The 16,751-nt window shown below is 49.4% G+C and overlaps 1 protein-coding gene across 2 annotated transcripts; it reads left to right on the top strand.

Annotated features, from left to right (window-relative positions):
* Positions 1-107: 107 nt before the first annotated feature.
* On the top strand, positions 108-15,310 carry FAF2 (Fas associated factor family member 2). 2 transcript variants are annotated; one of them, XM_027718469.2, is made up of 11 exons: positions 108-891; positions 6,820-6,888; positions 7,235-7,369; positions 8,054-8,130; positions 9,271-9,409; positions 10,706-10,791; positions 10,872-10,963; positions 12,356-12,533; positions 13,431-13,602; positions 13,793-13,936; positions 14,466-15,310. In XM_027718469.2, the coding sequence occupies exons 1-11, from the start codon at positions 829-831 to the stop codon at positions 14,646-14,648; spliced, it is 1,338 nt and encodes a 445-aa protein (XP_027574270.1). In that variant the 5' UTR covers positions 108-828; the 3' UTR covers positions 14,649-15,310. The 2 variants fall into 2 exon arrangements, with proteins under 2 accessions (XP_027574270.1, XP_027574271.1); XM_027718470.2 differs by lacking the exon at positions 108-891 and adding an exon at positions 955-1,223.
* Positions 15,311-16,751: the final 1,441 nt, after the last annotated feature.

The following is a 16,751-nucleotide window of genomic DNA, read 5'->3' on the forward strand; positions in this document are numbered from 1 at the left end:
CATCAGCGCCGGGGCGGCCCCGCGGTCGCGTCCCGCCTCCCCGTCACCTGCAGCAGGCACGGCGGGCCCGGGCTGCCCGGCTGCTCCGCCCGGGGCTCGGCGGGCCGCGGTTCTGCCGTGCCGGCTCCGCACACGGGAGCTTGTGGCTGCGGGTGGGAGTGGGGGCCCCTCAAGGGCCCCTCCATCTTGGCAGCCGCCGCCATCTTGGGCGCAGGGCACGGGGAGTGCTGGGCAGGACCCTCCCGCCGGGACCAGAGGTACCGGGCAGAGCCCACCTGGTGTCCGGCAGCCCCCGCGGTGACGGGAACAGAACCAGCTCCCGAAGGTCTCCGGCTCATACCCCCCACCCTCTCGGGCTCAGAGCCCTCTCCCACAGCCACTGGCAGACCCTCCCCATCCTCAGCCAGCTCCGGGAACACCCGAGCAGCGCTCGGCACACTTCGGAACTCTTCGTGCGCCCGCCGGGAACACCCGAGCAGCGCTCGGCACACTTCGGAACTCTTCGTGCGCCCGCCGGGAACACCCGAGCAGCGCTCGGCACACTTCGGAACTCTTCGGGCGCCCGCCGGGAACACCCGAGCACCGCTCGGCACACTTCGGAACTCTTCGGGCGCCCGCCGGGAACACCCGAGCGCGGCCAACCCCGCCGATGGGATTCGGGAGTTTCCGGACGAGCCCTAGAGGCGTTCGGGTGTCTCCGGAACGTGGCCGAGCGGCTCCGGCCGATAAACAGCCATTGGCCGCGCGGCGCCGCGCCGGGGCGGAAGTGCGGGCGGGCGGCGTCACTTCCGGAGAGTGACGGAGCGGCGGGTCAGAGGCGGCGGCAAAATGGCGGCGCCTGAGGAGCGGGAGCTGACGGCGGAACAGACCGAGAAGCTGCTGCAGTTCCAGGTGCCGCGTCCGGGGGGGCCCGCGCCGGCCGGCGGGAGCGCAGGAGGCGGTGCATGGGCACGGAACGGGCTGGGCTGGGCGCGCCCCGCCGGCGCTGGGGGGTATGGGGCGCGCAGAGCCGGGTAGGCCCGTCCTGGAGCCGCCCCGTCGGTGCGGGGGTGTCGGACCGGGCCCGAGGGGAGGTAGAGAGGAGAGACACCTGTGGTCCCGGTGCTGGCGGGAGCGAGTGAGACTCCCGTGCCCCGAGTGCTTCATCGGGAGAGTTCTGTCATCGCCACCCGGGCAGGCGGGAAGTGGCTGCTGAATAAACCCCCCACGGGAAGAACTCCTCGGTAAGTCCCGACCGGTTTAATTAGTATGAAAAATTCCCTTGTCGGAGCGGGAGAGCGTTTTCTGTCACCTCGGGAGGGTTGTCCAGCGCGTTTCTGTGAATGTGGTTACTGAGAACGTCGTTCCTGCCCCTCACGGTTTGGTTAACGCCACTGGAGACTGTAATGATCTGGTCTGTATCTGCTGCACAACACGGGCTGAGTCGCTTAACCTCTGGTGTGCCGAGGCCTCGGGGCCGTGCAGCAGCTGGGTGATCATAAAACCAATCTGCAGATGTGGTTTATTGGGGAGAAAACAGCTCTGGGCAGCTGAAATACTTGGGTTTGCTCAGTGAGGAGTAATTAAACGTGCTGAGCAATGAAAATTACCTTCAGGTGTCCTATGTTTGTTTCTGAGCTGTAGGACATCACATGGTGTCTCTTGGATTGCAGGATTCTCTTACAGAGACAGGGTTTACTTTTAGGAGTGTTTTATTTCATTTTGTTGCTTTGTATTTGTTATTTTTTTTAAGGCCTTGCTTTGGATTTTTGGTGTGATGTAACTGTGGATTTATAGGGCTTAAAGGGCCTCCAGAGGCATCCGGCCCTGCCTTCCCCAGGTGAGATGGTGCAGCTCTTCATCATTCCAGACAGGGACACGCCAGGCCTTTGCCTCTGAGTCAGGGGAATTCACAACCCCCTGAGTTAATTAGTGAATTAATACACTGAGGTGTTTTCCCATGACTGGACCTGTGAGGGAACTTGTTTTACACATATCGCCTCCAAATCTTTGCTGCAGATTGGGCAGTCAAATTAAATACAGGCCAAGGGAGCGGAGCAGTGTTAACCATTGCTGTCCCAGTGCTGCCTGGTGGGGAGGTGAGGTTTGTGCAGCACTTACAGATACGCAAAAGGTCCCATTCCCAGCTTCCATTCTCTTGCTGTGAGCTATCCCAGTACTTATGAATGCGCTGAGTCTGGACAGATAGGACCAGCTGCTCTCACCAGTGCCCTTGTTGCTATTTTCAAACCCCTGTGGGCAGCTGTGAAACTGAAGAATCCTGTTTCCCAATGCTACCTGGTGTTGCCATGGACTGGGGGGGAGGAGAAGGAGGCAGAAGGAAGGATTCATGCTTTAGTCCAGCTGCCTGTCCAGTCCTGGTTTGAGGTAGAGGGAAATGCTCCTCAGGCTGTAAAGGGGAGACATTTTTCAGTTAGGAGGCAGCTGCTGTCCTGAGCGTGATGTGAAAGCTGTGGTCCAGAAGGCTTGGATACCAGGATCCTTGTTCTTCTGTCCCTGGGGGTATGTGGGATCAGCTTTCACCAGGGCTCTGCTATTCACAGACTGCTGGTGATTCCTTATTCTCTGATACTTTACACCTGGCTGAAAGGGATTCAGGTGTGTGGTCCTGCTTGTTCCTTCAGAATTAAATCAGTCCACCTGGAAGAGGTTTTTTTTCTTGGAGTCTGTTAAAGAGCATTTAGTGTTAGGAGAGGATGGAAAAATCTCACTAAAATAATTTGTACATTGCTGCAGTCAGCTGGGAAACCCTTCAGGGATCCCTGCTGTCTTTTCAGGGAACACTTCACTGTTTTCAAAGATAACTTTACACTTTGTTGTGATGTACCATCATAAGTAATTTATACAATATTCCATGGTGGCAGAGCATTGTACTTCCATAGAAGGTTATGTGCCACTGCAGTGTGACTAAAGCAGGAGAGCAGACTGGGAAAGGGAGGATAACAGAGATGAGGTAAGGAATAGCAGAAGGCCCTCAGTTAAATGGAGAGTCAGAGGGAAGCATGGAGCAAGAGCTGCCATTCACCCAGCAAACAGCTGTGGGGGTGAAGATGCTGTTGCCCTGAAGTGTTTACCCTACTTCTGCTGGAAATGGCTCCTTCTCAGGCAGAGGTGAGTCCCAGCTGTCCTGTTGTGGCCTGAGCCTTTGGGCACAGTCCTGTGTTAGTGCCTGCTCTGCATTAATTCCGTTGATGTGCGTGATGGGTTCTGTAGTGCTCTGCAAACGGCTTGGCTGGCAGAATGCTGAAACCAGCAGCTTCCTTCTTGTGGGCAGGGCTGGAATAGGGCAGTTGTCTGCACCCTGCTGGGGCAGGTTAGTGAAAAAAAAAAAAAACAGTAGGGAGAGAGAACTGGGATAAACGTGAAATGAAAGCAACAAAGCCTCTTGCAGGCTTTCAGTCTCCCATTTGCTGCTGGAGCATTGGATAATAATGTAAAGGAATAAAAGCATCTAAATTTTTCATCTGTCAAGACTTTGCTGTCTTGACATCGGTAGAGAGAAGTTTGATGTGAGCAGTTTAAGAAAGCTGTGGAGATACAGTTCATTTGGGAGATGGAAGAAACAGCGGAGCAGCTTTTGTAGGATCTGATTATTGATCTGTACCCATTACACTTGGGCTGATGTCTGATGTTATAATATGCTAATGTGAAGTAATGGAGTGTTATTTGCAAAGGAAAGAGTTGGCACTCAAGATACTATCTCTGACTTCAGCTGGCAAAAACAGAATGCTCAGGGCTGGGTATGACTGATTTAGGGGAAAGAGGAAACATGAAACTCCAGCATCTTTTCTGCTCAGTGTATCGATCAAAACCCTCATAGAGGCATTTGCTGTAAAATACAACGAGAAACTCTTGGTTAAGGCTTTTTTTCCAGTTTGAAGTCAGGTGTTCTTTACCCTTGGAAACATAATTCTCTGGAATTTGGCAGTGGGTTGGGAAGTAAGAGCAGTGCCAGTTAGTCCCGTGGATTTGCATCTCGTGCTGTGTTTCAACATCAGAGTGTATCTGCAGAGGCAACAGTTTCGTAAGTCCAGTTTACAACCTTTGTCCACTCCAGGCTATTCCTTCTGCTTCTGGAGCATGGAATTGTACTTTCCACTACTTGAGTATTGAGAAGATTCTGGGCAGTCTCAAAGGTGAGAGATGGAAATGGTTCTCTCCAGCAGCTGCTTCACTCTGCTTTGAGTGGTATTTGAGAAGGCACTATTGAACTGTCCTGGCATTCGTGGAACTTAATATTTTGTTTTCTAAATATTAGCCACTGTCTTGAGCTTGGATCTACATTTATTTGAAGGTTTGAGGGTGCTGGTTTAACGGGACTCGTTTTAACTACTGGAGACTTTATCTTTTTATTACTTACTGTCTGTATTATGTATGTGCTCTTTGAGGCAGCTGAGAGACCCCAATGAGGAGGAGACCAGCAGCAAGGTTTGAAGCTATTGTTTGTTCTCTTAGCCCTGATGATACTGAGAACATGCTCTTTTGACATGTGCATAGCTCAGTTTGCAGCTGAACAAGGTTCACCAGAAACGCTGTTAAGTGGTGCAGTGGAAATGATATGTTTCAAGTTTCTGATCTGTTTCCATAACTGAGGTGAAGCAGTGCCTTGGAAGGTCCTGGGACAGCAGTAGGAATGTCTTTGGGGTGATAATGACCAGTATCGGTGTTTGCCAGCAAGAGTTGTCTGAGCTGACAGTTGAACTGTCCTGCCGCTCCTTACGTGGGGTGCGGGTTGTTCTGAACCGTGCTGTGTCAGAGTAACAATCAACAGGATGCTGGGTTTTTAAAAGCTGTCTTTTGCACAGGCAATTTTTTCCTGCAGTGTTTAATTGTGCAGCTTCATTGATCAGATGAGCAGTGGGAGTGCTCAGGATGCGAGTGCACTGTGTGCTCGGGGTGGTTTTGTCACTTCTGCTTTATGTTGAGAGCAACTGAATTAAGATGCTAAGGAAAAAAAGGGTAAATTCATCTCCCTGGAGAACTCGTGTTCTCAGACTGAGATCTGACCAGAAGCTGCCTGGTGAGGGATGATGGTTGGGAAGGGTGAGGTTGACTGGTTGTGATGTCTCTGTGGAACTCAGGAGGTCTTGCAAACGCTGCAGTGATTCAGTGCTGGTTAAATGCTTGTTGATAGTTCTGCTGCTTTCTGACCTAAAACTGCTGAAGTGTTTTGCATAATTTAAAGAGGAGGGATTGCTCAGTCATGTTATTAGTGCTGAGAGATAATCCCTGCGTTTAGAAACAAAGGTGTGAATGAGCTTCTGAATCTTGTAAACTTTGCAACCACCAGCAGAATTTCCAGGGTGTTGAGGAATGGCAATCAGAAGGTTTTTCAAGGCTTTGGAATACACACGTTGTGACTCCATTGTAAAATCAATTAATTGAGTAAATTGCAGGTGCCTAAAAAGGCAATTAAGCGCCTTCTGTAGGAAGGTTAGAAAAATAAATAAAGTCAGAAGAAAAAAAAGAATAGTCACCATACAAAACCTAAATTTTACTCTGAAGCACATCTTTAAAGCAAGGTAGCTAAACTAAAACACTAAATCCTGAAGCTGAGTTATAATTAAAGGTATTCTGGCAGCAACAGCTGAGTTCACTGAGCTTCATTTCTTCTATGAAATCCAATTCTCTAGTGTTCCCTTGCAAGGCTTGCTGCAGACTTACTTTTTAATAAATATTTATACACCAGTGGGCAGTGACTTTGAAGTGCTTTTTTCTGAGCTACTGCAGTCACAGTTAGCAATGCTTTAAACAGTCTGGTTGGTTCTGTGCAGTAGAATGAAACAATGATTTTTGCCCAGGAGATTGGGGAGAAGGTGGTGCTCTGTGGAGACTTAGTGACAAAGAAACCAAGAAATGCTCAAAAGTTTGAACTGAGCCAGAGATTGAATAAGGCATTTGTTCACTGTATTACTTGGGTGGAAATAGCATGCGAATGGGGGCAGGGAAGGGAATAGATATGCAATCCTTCTCCAGTAAAAAAGCCAATTCTGTGCATTTTTAAATGGTCAGCCTGTCAGCAGTGCCTCAGGGGCTTCTAAAGGAAGCAAGGAAAATGTCTGTTCAGACACGTTACAGCGAGTGCTGTGGGGAGAGATGTGTTTCTGTGGCACAGTGACAGGGATGTTCACGTCAGCAAAGGTTTGTCTCCATTCAGGAGGTGTTGATGGTGGCTTCCTGTAACAACAGACACAATTATTTGATCTCTCGTGAAGAAATTCCAATTGATACAGAGTTAAAATTGCCCAGTGGCTTTGAAGTTTGCCAGGTATTTGGACTGTGTTTTCTGTTTCGGGGCCTGTCTGTGTTGGACTGGGTTTGGATTTTTTACTGCAGATTCCCCTGTGATGCTGGAAACACCGCCTTCACTGGTGCTTGGCTCATTTTGATTTTAGTCTCTGTTTATACTGGCAGTGAGTGAAGTCATGGTTATCTTGGGTTTTCAGAAATGCTTTGTCTGTATTTTGAGTTTGAGGTGGTTTGAGGGCATTGGCCCAACACATCCTTCCAGAGAGGAACCTGTGGGCATTATTGCGTTAAACTCTTGGCTGTGCTGAGTGCAGTTGTAGTAACGTACCTTGGGCACACTGGGAATTGGCTGATGCTGGAAGAGGGCAAAGGCCTGTTTAAGGCCTCCTGTGTGTTTGTGGATTTGGGTTGGCTCAGGTTACTCTGCTCTTAAACTCAGAGCAGAGCACTTAAAAAATGAGCATTGTGGTAATGTGTTGTGGTAACTCCCGGCTCTGCTCATTTATTGCAAAGAACAGTAAAAATACAACACTTCCCTGGCACTCAACTGCTTTTACTCTCCTTCTTTAGGACTTGACTGGCATAGAGTCCATGGACCAATGTCGCCACACGCTGGAGCAGCACAACTGGAACATAGAGGTACCACTGAAAATAAGATTTGTAGCAGTTTCCAAGTACCTGGGTTAAATGGAGCCCTCTGTGGGGAGGGGGAGCCCTACCAGTAAGAGGAGTCTGTCCACCCCTGAGTTTACTCAAGTAGCTCTTTAGAGCAGCATCTCCACTTGTCTGGAGAGGTTTCAGCCAAACACTGGCTGCCGTGGAGAAGACTTTCCATATGGAAAAGAGCACTGGTGGTTGCTGTTTGTCATGAATTGTGCTTATCCAGTGCTCCGGGGCTCTGGACAAGAAATACCCACTGCTAGTGTCCGAAGTATAGAAAAGATAAAGTGTCTGAAACCTCCCTTTGCTCTTTCTCCTGTCAAAGGCAGCTGTGCAAGACCGACTGAATGAGCAAGAGGGTGTCCCAAGTGTCTTTAATCCTCCTCCATCGCGGCCGTTGCAGGTCAATACAGCCGACCACAGGATCTACAGCTACGTTGTCTCAAGGCCACAGCCAAGGGCAAGTTATCTTACAGTGGATTTTGTCCTGCTTCTTGGGTGACTCTTCATGAACAGCAGAACTTGCAAGCAGGGAAAGGAGTTGTTTTCTTTGCATGCTGTTACCTCCTTTCTAAGTGTTTTATCTTCTGAAAACAAAATATAGAGCCTCTGTTGCTGCTGCAGAGACTTTCTCCATGGCAGTTCACACTTGAGTGTGAGGACCTTTTTTTGTGTCATAGACAGTTTGCTGTGGTGTAGTAAAGCCTTTTGATCAGTTCAATTGCAACAAAGGACTGTCCCCTCCATCTGGCAGTGATAATGTTTTTCAAATTAGAGCTCCCCTTAAATGTGTATTAATTAGAATACAGCACCATTTACTTGCATTAATGTTTCACAAATGAATTTGCATGAGCACCTGTAAGACTCAGTGCTGTTAATCTTTTTGAATAGTTAAGAAAATCAGCACAGAGCAAAAACATTAGTCAGTGAGGCCAGTTTTCAGATGTGTCACATTGAATTCTGAGTGAACCACGTTAGTCACATTTGATTTGACATGTCTGAAGCCATGAACTGTTGCTGAGCTGTTTTTTATCATGGTTGGAACACTGATACCTCACATGATGCTTGGTGCTGGCGGGCACTTTGCTGTAGCAGGGCTGTTCCAGGTGTGGAGACTGTTCTAATTCTTTATTTGTCATTGCAGGGCCTGTTAGGATGGGGTTACTACTTCATAATGCTTCCATTCCGATTTACCTATTACACATTACTTGATATATTTAGGTAAGTACTTGCTTGTGCTAACTCACATTGACTGCATGAAGGCACATGGTAGCTCAGATCCAGCTGTACCTCTGTCACTGGGATCTTTAAGTCTCATGGCAGATTTTCCATTTGATTGCTCAACTGGCGTTATCTCTAGCCTTCTAAAGTTCCTACGTGGTTTAGTAACAAATAAATCTTATTGCAGAGAAAAAGAGCACCTTGCAGCTCTGTAAATGAAGTATTTGATTGGAATTCTAACTCCATGCAGCTTTGCAGTCTGAGTGCCACACAAAGGGATTGCAAAACAGTGTCCAGCTTGCTGATTTTCTTGTACAAACACCAGAATCGTGTCCCGTTGGGCTGGGCTGCAGGTTAACCTGCCCTAATCCATGGATGTTATTTGGCAAAACCTAAACTGTAAACGCCTCTGCCTTTTCCCCTTTGGTGTCTGTCTCCTCCGCTTACCACCCCACGGGGCTTATTCATCTCACCTCCTTACACTGATAAAGGGAAAAGGGAATCGTAAAGGTGGTAAATAGCCAGCAGTCCTGCTGTCTGCACTGCTTTGGCAGTTTCCCCTGTTGTATTAACTTTCTTTTCCTGTTACACTGAACTTTGGAAAGGTCTTTATCTTCTGTGCATCAGTAGAACTGAACAACACCGATATCTGCCTTTCAGTGAAGTTTTTTTCAACCTCAGAGGAATGACAGTTTCATTGTACTGGTAGTGTAATGTTCTCTTTCTGCAGCTCTTTGCACCCCAGAATTGTTAGTTCTGCGTTAGCAGAAATGCAGTTTTCAAAGTTATCTGGACAAAACCATGTGGCTTTTAAGAGCCCATCTTTGACTAAATTCCTTGAACCGCCTACTGTTGGTGTGGCTTATGTCTGATGCTTCAGAGGAAGTTGAAACTGTTTAATCACATAGAATTTCGATCCTTGCTGATGCCTGGCATGAGATATGTGACTGGGGGGTGTTTCTGTAGCAGTGGTATCAGTTTGGAGCAGGTGACAGTTTAGATTGAGATTACAAAAGTTCAGGCATCTCAGCTGTGACTTTTTTCCTCTTTATGAATCCCAGTGACTGTCTGTGGAAAAGAAAACCTGTTCTTCAGAAAGTCAGTGAGTTGAATTTGCAGTGTCCTTTGCTTCCTTCCTAGGTTTGCTCTGCGTTTTATACGCCCTGATCCTCGTAGTCGGGTCACTGACCCAGTGGGTGACATTATTTCGTTTATTCATATGTTTGAGGAAAAATATGGGAGGATACACCCTGTCTTCTACCAGGGAACTTACAGCCAGGTCAGTGTCACGTGTTGGTGCATAGATCCTGGGGAGGTGGAAGAATGGGGATTTTGCCAGATGGTATCAGGGCCTTCATGGCAAAATTGCTTTTCATCTAAAGCCCAGCATTTGTCCCCAAACTCTCTTAATAGGGTAATGGAGAGATAGTGAACAAGTGTCTTGGAAAACCAGTGTCTGTCAGGCTTGATGATTTGCCAAGCCTGCCAAGTTGGAAAGCAAAGCTGCTCTGGCTGTTCCTCGACCGTCTGTGTGACTCTGTAGCCGACGGCTCTTCTTTGTAATCCTGCCTTTGTTTTTATAAACTGGTGTGCTGTGCCAGAGTCTGTCCTTCTGTTCACCAAATTGGGATTGACTGCCTGGGCTTGTATCATAATGCAGCTTCAGAACAATGCAGGGCCTCAAAATTGAGAGGGAGCCCTCAAGAAATTCTGGGAGATGAGTGTTCCATATATCAAATCTGGGGGTGCTCCCTGTAGAAGAGGGATGTCTCCATGGACACTGCCTCTTCCACGGCTTCTCTCAGCCTGGCCAAGGGAAGGGCCTTCTGCAGTGCGTCCCAGCAGACAGTTGGATCAGCACTGCTTCCCAAGTGCCAGGGAAGAATGTGGAGTTTGTGTCTGCTCCGTGCTGCACAGAGGTGGAGCTCATCGCCTCTGCAGCTCTTCCAAGCTCCTCCATCTTGCCTGGAATCCAAACTTAAATAACCCTGGAATGATTAGGCTACCAAAACTCAGTACCAGTAAAACAGGGAGCTTACGGTACACTTATCCTGTGGTCTTGTTGAGAAGTGCTCTTGGGTGGGTGGAATCCAGAGACTGTAGATGCAAAAAGGGATGTATTTTTCCGTAGGGTTTTTTGGGGGGCCTGCAGCATTGTTGCATTACCTTTTTAGTAGAGTTTTCATTTGGTGTGATATGAAGCTTGTGTCCTGTACAGGCTCAAGTGGAAAGCTCAGCCTTGGCTGCTGTGAGTCTGAGTGGTGAAGGAGGGTTCTTCACTGCCAGCTGAGTCTGGCAAGGCAGCTGGGGTGTCCATCCCTTTGGTTGCCTACCTGGTTTCACTCTGAGTTCAGTGTTCTCCAAAGCCACATCCTGAGAGGATGTGAAAAAGCACCACTGTGGCCCTTTCAAACGAGAGTTTATTGAGAACATCTGACAGGTTCACCCTCCACTGCTGCTTTGTTAAAACCACACTAGTGGCAGTGTAATGACCTGGGTCACACAAGCCTTGTGGGTGCTGCTTTCCCCTTGCCCAGAGACCCTGTAACCTCACTTCCTGTCCTCTTATGCCAAGGCACTGAACGATGCCAAGCGGGAGCTGCGCTTCCTGTTGGTTTATCTTCATGGAGATGACCACCAAGACACAGATGAGTTTTGCCGGTAGGTAGAAGAGTTTTCCAAATAGTTGTCTTTGTACTTTAAGTGCAGCTTCACTCACACAGTCTCTTCTCATCCCCCAGCAATACACTGTGTGCACCTGAGGTCATCACCCTTATCAACACTAGAATGCTCTTCTGGGCTTGCTCAACCAATAAACCAGAAGGATACAGAGGTAAGTGTGTCCCTCATGGGCTTTACATGTTTCCTCTTGTCTCTGGAACAAGCCGAGTGCCCTTTGACAAATTTACATGTGTGAAACACACTGTTGGATTCTGTGCAAGGAGGCAAGAGATTTTGGGATTGCGTGGGGAAATACATATTGGTTTCTGTGGGATATCTCAGAGGGCCTGTTTGGCCACCAGGGCCACCAAATACATTGTGATCTTCACCTCTGTTCCATGTGTTTCTGGCAGTCTTAGTTGTGTGCTCCTTGCTGTGGGCATTCAAGCTGCTTTCAGTGCCTTGTCAATGGGAGTTGATGGGTGTGTGCTGGGGATAAACTGAGTGCAGAAACAAATATCCAACTAGCTGTGTCCTTAGCACTGGCTCCTGTGATGCCTGAGGCCAGGACAAACTTGTTAGGTATATTCTTTCTGAGACAGTCATCTTCCTGTCCAGTCTCTGTGTCTCCTCCAAAGTCCACAGTGAGGTCCTTTCAGTCTTTCTAGAGCTGTTGGTGCCTGGCCTAACAGCATTTTGGTAAGGTTTTGCTGTAATTGGAGTCTTTTCCCAAAGTTCTCTTCTTGCCTCCTGTGTCCCTTCCACCCTTCCTGTTTCATGGCAGGGAGTCCAGGAGTTCTGGACTAAATCTGGGTCACTCTTGGCTCCACAGTTCAGCTCCCAGCTACTTGCACCTGGAGAGAATGGCTCTGTGTGGAGACAAGTCTTTGACTTGCTGCTGTTGTGTTGCTGCAGTGCTTTGAAGTCACAATCTGGAAGGCAGAGCTGGAAGGGATTGTGGGGTGCCCTGATTTCCTTTGGAGGGCTCCATTGGTAATGATGGCTCAAGTTACATGTGCTTTAAGGAAGGGATCAGCAGGCATACATGAGCAATAACTTAAAGCCCTCAATCTGCTCCATTCCCTCTTTCAGACAGAGCCTGGCTCCAACAAAACCAACCTAAGTTTGTTCAGAAATGTCTAGAATGGACATTGCCATCTTCCCCACAACAGTATCTTCCGAAGTCCAGCCATCCCTAAGCACCTTAGCAAGTGTTTCCCTGTGTCTGACCTGTGTTTCTCACCCTGCCATTTAAATCCAAGGCTTTGTCCCATTCTGAATGGACATTCAGAGCCATTTACTTCCTTCCTGCTTGAGTAAAAGTGCCTTTTTGGTTACTTGAAAGCTTGTTTTTTCCCCTCAGTCCCTGTGTTCCAAGGCACTTCCTCCCTTTGCTAACTGATAGGGTTTAGTTTGACAAAACAGAGCCTGAGGCCTTTTCTGCCTTGGAGGAGAGAGTGTCTGTGGAAGCTGCTTTCCTTGGCCTGTGGTGATGGGAAGAGTTTGTGCTGTACCCCTTGCTGACCCTTCTGGAGAGGGCAGTGATGTTTGTGGCTGTTCCCAGTGTCCCAGGCCCTGCGGGAGAACACGTACCCATTCCTGGCCGTGATCATGCTGAAGGATCGCAGGATGACTGTGGTTGGGCGGCTGGAAGGTCTCATCCAGGCTGATGACCTCATCAACCAGCTGATGTTCATCATGGATGCCAACCAGACGTACCTGGTGTCTGAACGCCTGGAAAGGTAGGATGGGACCTGAGCTCTAATCATGCAGATCTTGTTGAGGCAGGCTCTGCCCTGTCCCCTTCCTCCTGCCAGACACCATGTGTAGGCACATTGATCAGCATCTCCTGATCTGTAACACGGCCCCTGGCTTTCCTCTTCCCAGTGGGATCATCAGTCCATAAATTCAGGCCATCCTATAGCCAGGGAGATGGATGTGTTGTGTACACAGTCCTACCACTGAAAGGTGGGTGTGAGTGCTCTGTTCTCTGCAATTGGAGCCCATCTTTGCTGTGCTGGAGCTTTGCAGGGAGAGCTTGGACAGTAGCCAGTAGGATCCAAATGGGAGCAAAGGCATTGGAGGCAGGAGAGCTGGTGTCTGCAGCTGGTTGGTGAGTGTGTGCTGCTGCCTGGACTGTCTGTAATGAGCTCAGACTGCTTTTCTAGGGGCCTCACAAGCCCCTCATGACTCTTAGGGATGTGCAGACTGCATCCAAAGTAGGATCCCACCTTCCGTCTGCTCCTCCTCTGCCCCACGGTCTCCGTGGGAACCTGGTAACACGTTCTGGTTCCTGAAATGTGCAAGGAATTACCTGAAGGAGATAAAACTTGGGAGAGTCTCAAGTATGAGGCAGAAATCCTGGGCACTGCTTTTGTACTGTCTGTCAGCTCTGTTGAGCCACAATGGCTGAGAAGCATTTTGAGTTCAGTTCCACCCACCCTGGGGAAGCAGTTTGTGTGTGAGGGACCATGAGGACCCAACTCTGCCTTTTGGGAGCTCATGGTACTCCAAGTCATTACTTGCTGTGTGCTCCTATGAGTTTGAGGCTGTCCCTGCACCCTCGGGTCTACCCTCAGCCAACCAAACCCTCACTTTAGGGCCCATTAGCCCTGACCCCTTCCCACTCACGTTTGCAGGGAAGAGAGGAACCAAACCCAAGTCCTGAGGCAGCAGCAGGACGAGGCATATCTGGCATCTTTACGTGCGGACCAGGAAAAGGAGCGCAAGAAGAAGGAGGAACGGGAGAGGAAGAAGAAGAAAGAGGAGGAAGTGCAGCAGCAAAAACTAGCAGAGGAGAGGCGGCGACAGGTGAGAGCAGAGGGGCTGCTGGAGAGGCTGCCGTGCCCTGCGGGAGGAATTGCTTATCACATCGGAGCTGCTGGCCTTGCGTGGGGCTCGAATGTCCCTCGAGCCTCCTGGAGCAGCTCTGCTGCAGGGGATGGGCATAAAGGTCAGTTCAGTGCACGGCCATTGCTCCTGCTCCCTCCTTGCTTTGCAGACGCTGCAGGAGGAGAAGGAGCGGAAGTCGGAATGCCTTCCTCCCGAGCCGCATCCCGATGACCCGGAGAGCGTCAAGATCATTTTCAAGCTGCCTAATGATTCCAGAGTGGAGCGGCGATTCCACTTCACACAGTCACTGACGGTGAGCTTGGGGCAGAGCTGATGGGCATTCCAGAGGGAGGGGGTCTAGACACTTCCATGTGGCTCAACAAAGCTTTGGTTCCCTTGCACTGTGACAAATGGTGACCTTTGCTGAGAGCCTTAGCAGGCACAGCTGCTCCTGGGTAAGGAGGAGTGTCATGGGGCCTAGTCCCACCAGCCTGGGAGAGATGAAAAAATGGAAGAAATTTTTTTCCTTCTCCCTAAAAGCTGAGACTTCTAGTGGAAGGTGTCCCTGTTTATGGTGGTGAGGTAGGACTAGATGATCTTGAAGGTCCCTTCCAACACATAACATTCTATTATTCCATTGCTCCTTATTAAATAATGGTGTAGGAAAAGTCAGAAACAGTATCTGCACTCCAGTTTCAAATGTGCCAAGGAAATGGCTGTCTCACATCTACAATGCAGTGATGGTGCAAATTTGGTAACATTCCCCTGTGAGATACCAGGAATTCCGTGTGGCTGTGTCACTGCTCCACTAGCTGGCAATTATTTCTGTGCTTCTTTCCCAGGTGATCCACGACTTCCTGTTCTCCTTGAAAGAAAGCCCTGAGAAGTTCCAGATTGAGGCCAACTTCCCTCGCCGTGTCCTGCCCTGCCTCCCTACAGAGGAGTGGCCCAACCCCCCCACGCTGCAGGAGGCCGGACTCAGCCACACGGAAGTCCTCTTTGTGCAGGACCTTACGGACGATTGACACTTCTTTTGGTTTTGTTTTTGATTTTTTTGGGTTTTGTTTTGTTTTGTTTTTGGGGGGTTTTGTTTTTGGGTTTTTTTTTTTTTTCCAGAAGACACAAAATGGAAAGAGAAATTCATATTATTATTATAATACAATATTTTTTTTAAAAGACTGCGTACAAACGAGGGATCAGAGACCACATGGCCCGTGCCAGCTGTGCTGCGTGTGTGCGCTGGCGAGAGGACGCGTGCGCACGGCCATCCCCTGCACCGGGGGGGGCAGAGAGGGGGAAGCTGGTGTTGCCCCTCCACCTTCCCTGGGGAGGAACAGGAATGGCAGCTCTTGGTAATTACTGCTTTTATTGATGACAATAATAATAAAACCCCGACAACCTGACATCGCGTGAAGATTTGATACTCTGCTGCTCCTGAGAGACACACGACCGAGCACCAGAATGTGCTGGGAGTGGGGTGGGGGGAAAGGGCTGGACAGAATCTCTTCAGCTTCCCTCTCTGTATAAATACTGTTCTTTAATATTTCTCTTGCTTTGTAATGACCAAAGGAGAATGGGGTTGACTATAGTATTAACTTTTTGATAAAGAGCTGGTTCGATTCTTACCCGTGTGGGGTCTTGCCCAGGGTTCTTAGCCTGCGTAGTGTAATAAACTCTGCCTCTAGCACGTCTGTGCCCATGCTTTCTGCCTGTGCCCTGGGGAAGGGGGTGAGCTGCTCTGGGCATTGTGGCTCATGGAACTGTGGGTGCACTCAGCTTCTGGCCTTGAACTGGTGGTTTTGTGCCAGTGGGAGGTGCTGTGTGAGACAGTGTGGGGCATGGCAGGGTTGAGGTGCTCCTCTCTTGCCTCCTGGGGCATCAGCTCAGGGCTGAGGCTGGGAGGGAGGGAGAGAGCTGGCCCTGAGTTTTAAGGCCTGGGTCTACTCTCCAGGAGCAAGTGGGAGGGGGTGAAAGATCTGAGGGTGGGTGTAGGGCTCTGTTCCCTGCCAGAGGCTTGGTCATGGCTGTGGAGCAGTGCCATCAGCTCCTGCCCACAGGGGGGGAGTGGTAGGAATTTGTTCCTCCCCTACCCACCTGTTCTGGACAGGTAGTCAAGCTCACTTAGAATCACAGAATGGTTTGAGTTGGATCTCAAACATCAGCCCGTTCCAACCCTCTGCCCTGGGCAGGGACACCTTCCAGTAGACCAGGTTGTTCCAAGCCCTGTCCAACTTGGCCTTGAACACTTTGAGGGATGGGGCAGCCACAACTCTCACCCTCACAGGGAAGAATTTTTTCCTTCTTTCTAATCCTACTCTTTTTCAGTTTGACGCCATTCCGCATTGTCCTATCACTACCACTCCTGATGAAGAGTCACTCTCTGGTTTCCTTGTAGCTCCTTCAGATAATGGAAGGGGCTGTGAGTTCTCCACACAACCTTCTCCAGGCTGAACCACCACAACTTTCTCAGGCTGTCTCCGCAGGGGAGGTGCTTGTCCCCTTATCTACTCCATGGTCCCAAGGGCTCTGTGTCCTTATGTAGACGACCCCAGAGCTGGATGCAGCACTCCAGGTCAGGTCTCACCAGAGTGGAGCAGAGGGGCAGAATCCTCTCCCTTGCCCTGCTGCCCACACTGCTCTGGATGCAGCCCAGGACACAGTTGGCTTTCTGGGCTGCCAGCACACACTGCTGTTCCCATTCCAGCCTTGGGAACGGCATGGTTTGGTGGGTAGCAGCTCTTGCTCCCTCCCTCAGGCTTCCCTGGACTCCCCTCCAAGCCCCTCTCTGGGGCTCTTCCAGCTGCTGCACCTCCACACAGCTGTGCAACAACAATCAGGGGACCCCATCCCTTCTGAAGCCCCCCCCCCCCGGAGACAAGAGCTGGGCAGAGCATGTTGGTATACATCATACATTTATTAGTGAATATCCCTCTCAAAATCAGCCACAACATTAAAAAAAATAATGATTGCACTACTTGGTCAAGCAGAACTAGCAACTTTCATTTTAAAAAAAGTACAAATCTGTTAAAAATTTCAATCAGTATAATACACATATATATAATACAACATACTAGTTATGTTAAATGCTACAAAACCAATATGATTCCAATGGAATGGAAAAAAACAAA

The sequence above is a fragment of the Pipra filicauda genome, unplaced genomic scaffold (genome assembly GCF_003945595.2).
Source record: "Pipra filicauda isolate LSUMZ 115617 unplaced genomic scaffold, ASM394559v2 scaffold3_size10097308_pilon, whole genome shotgun sequence".
Taxonomy (NCBI): Eukaryota; Metazoa; Chordata; class Aves; order Passeriformes; family Pipridae; genus Pipra; species Pipra filicauda.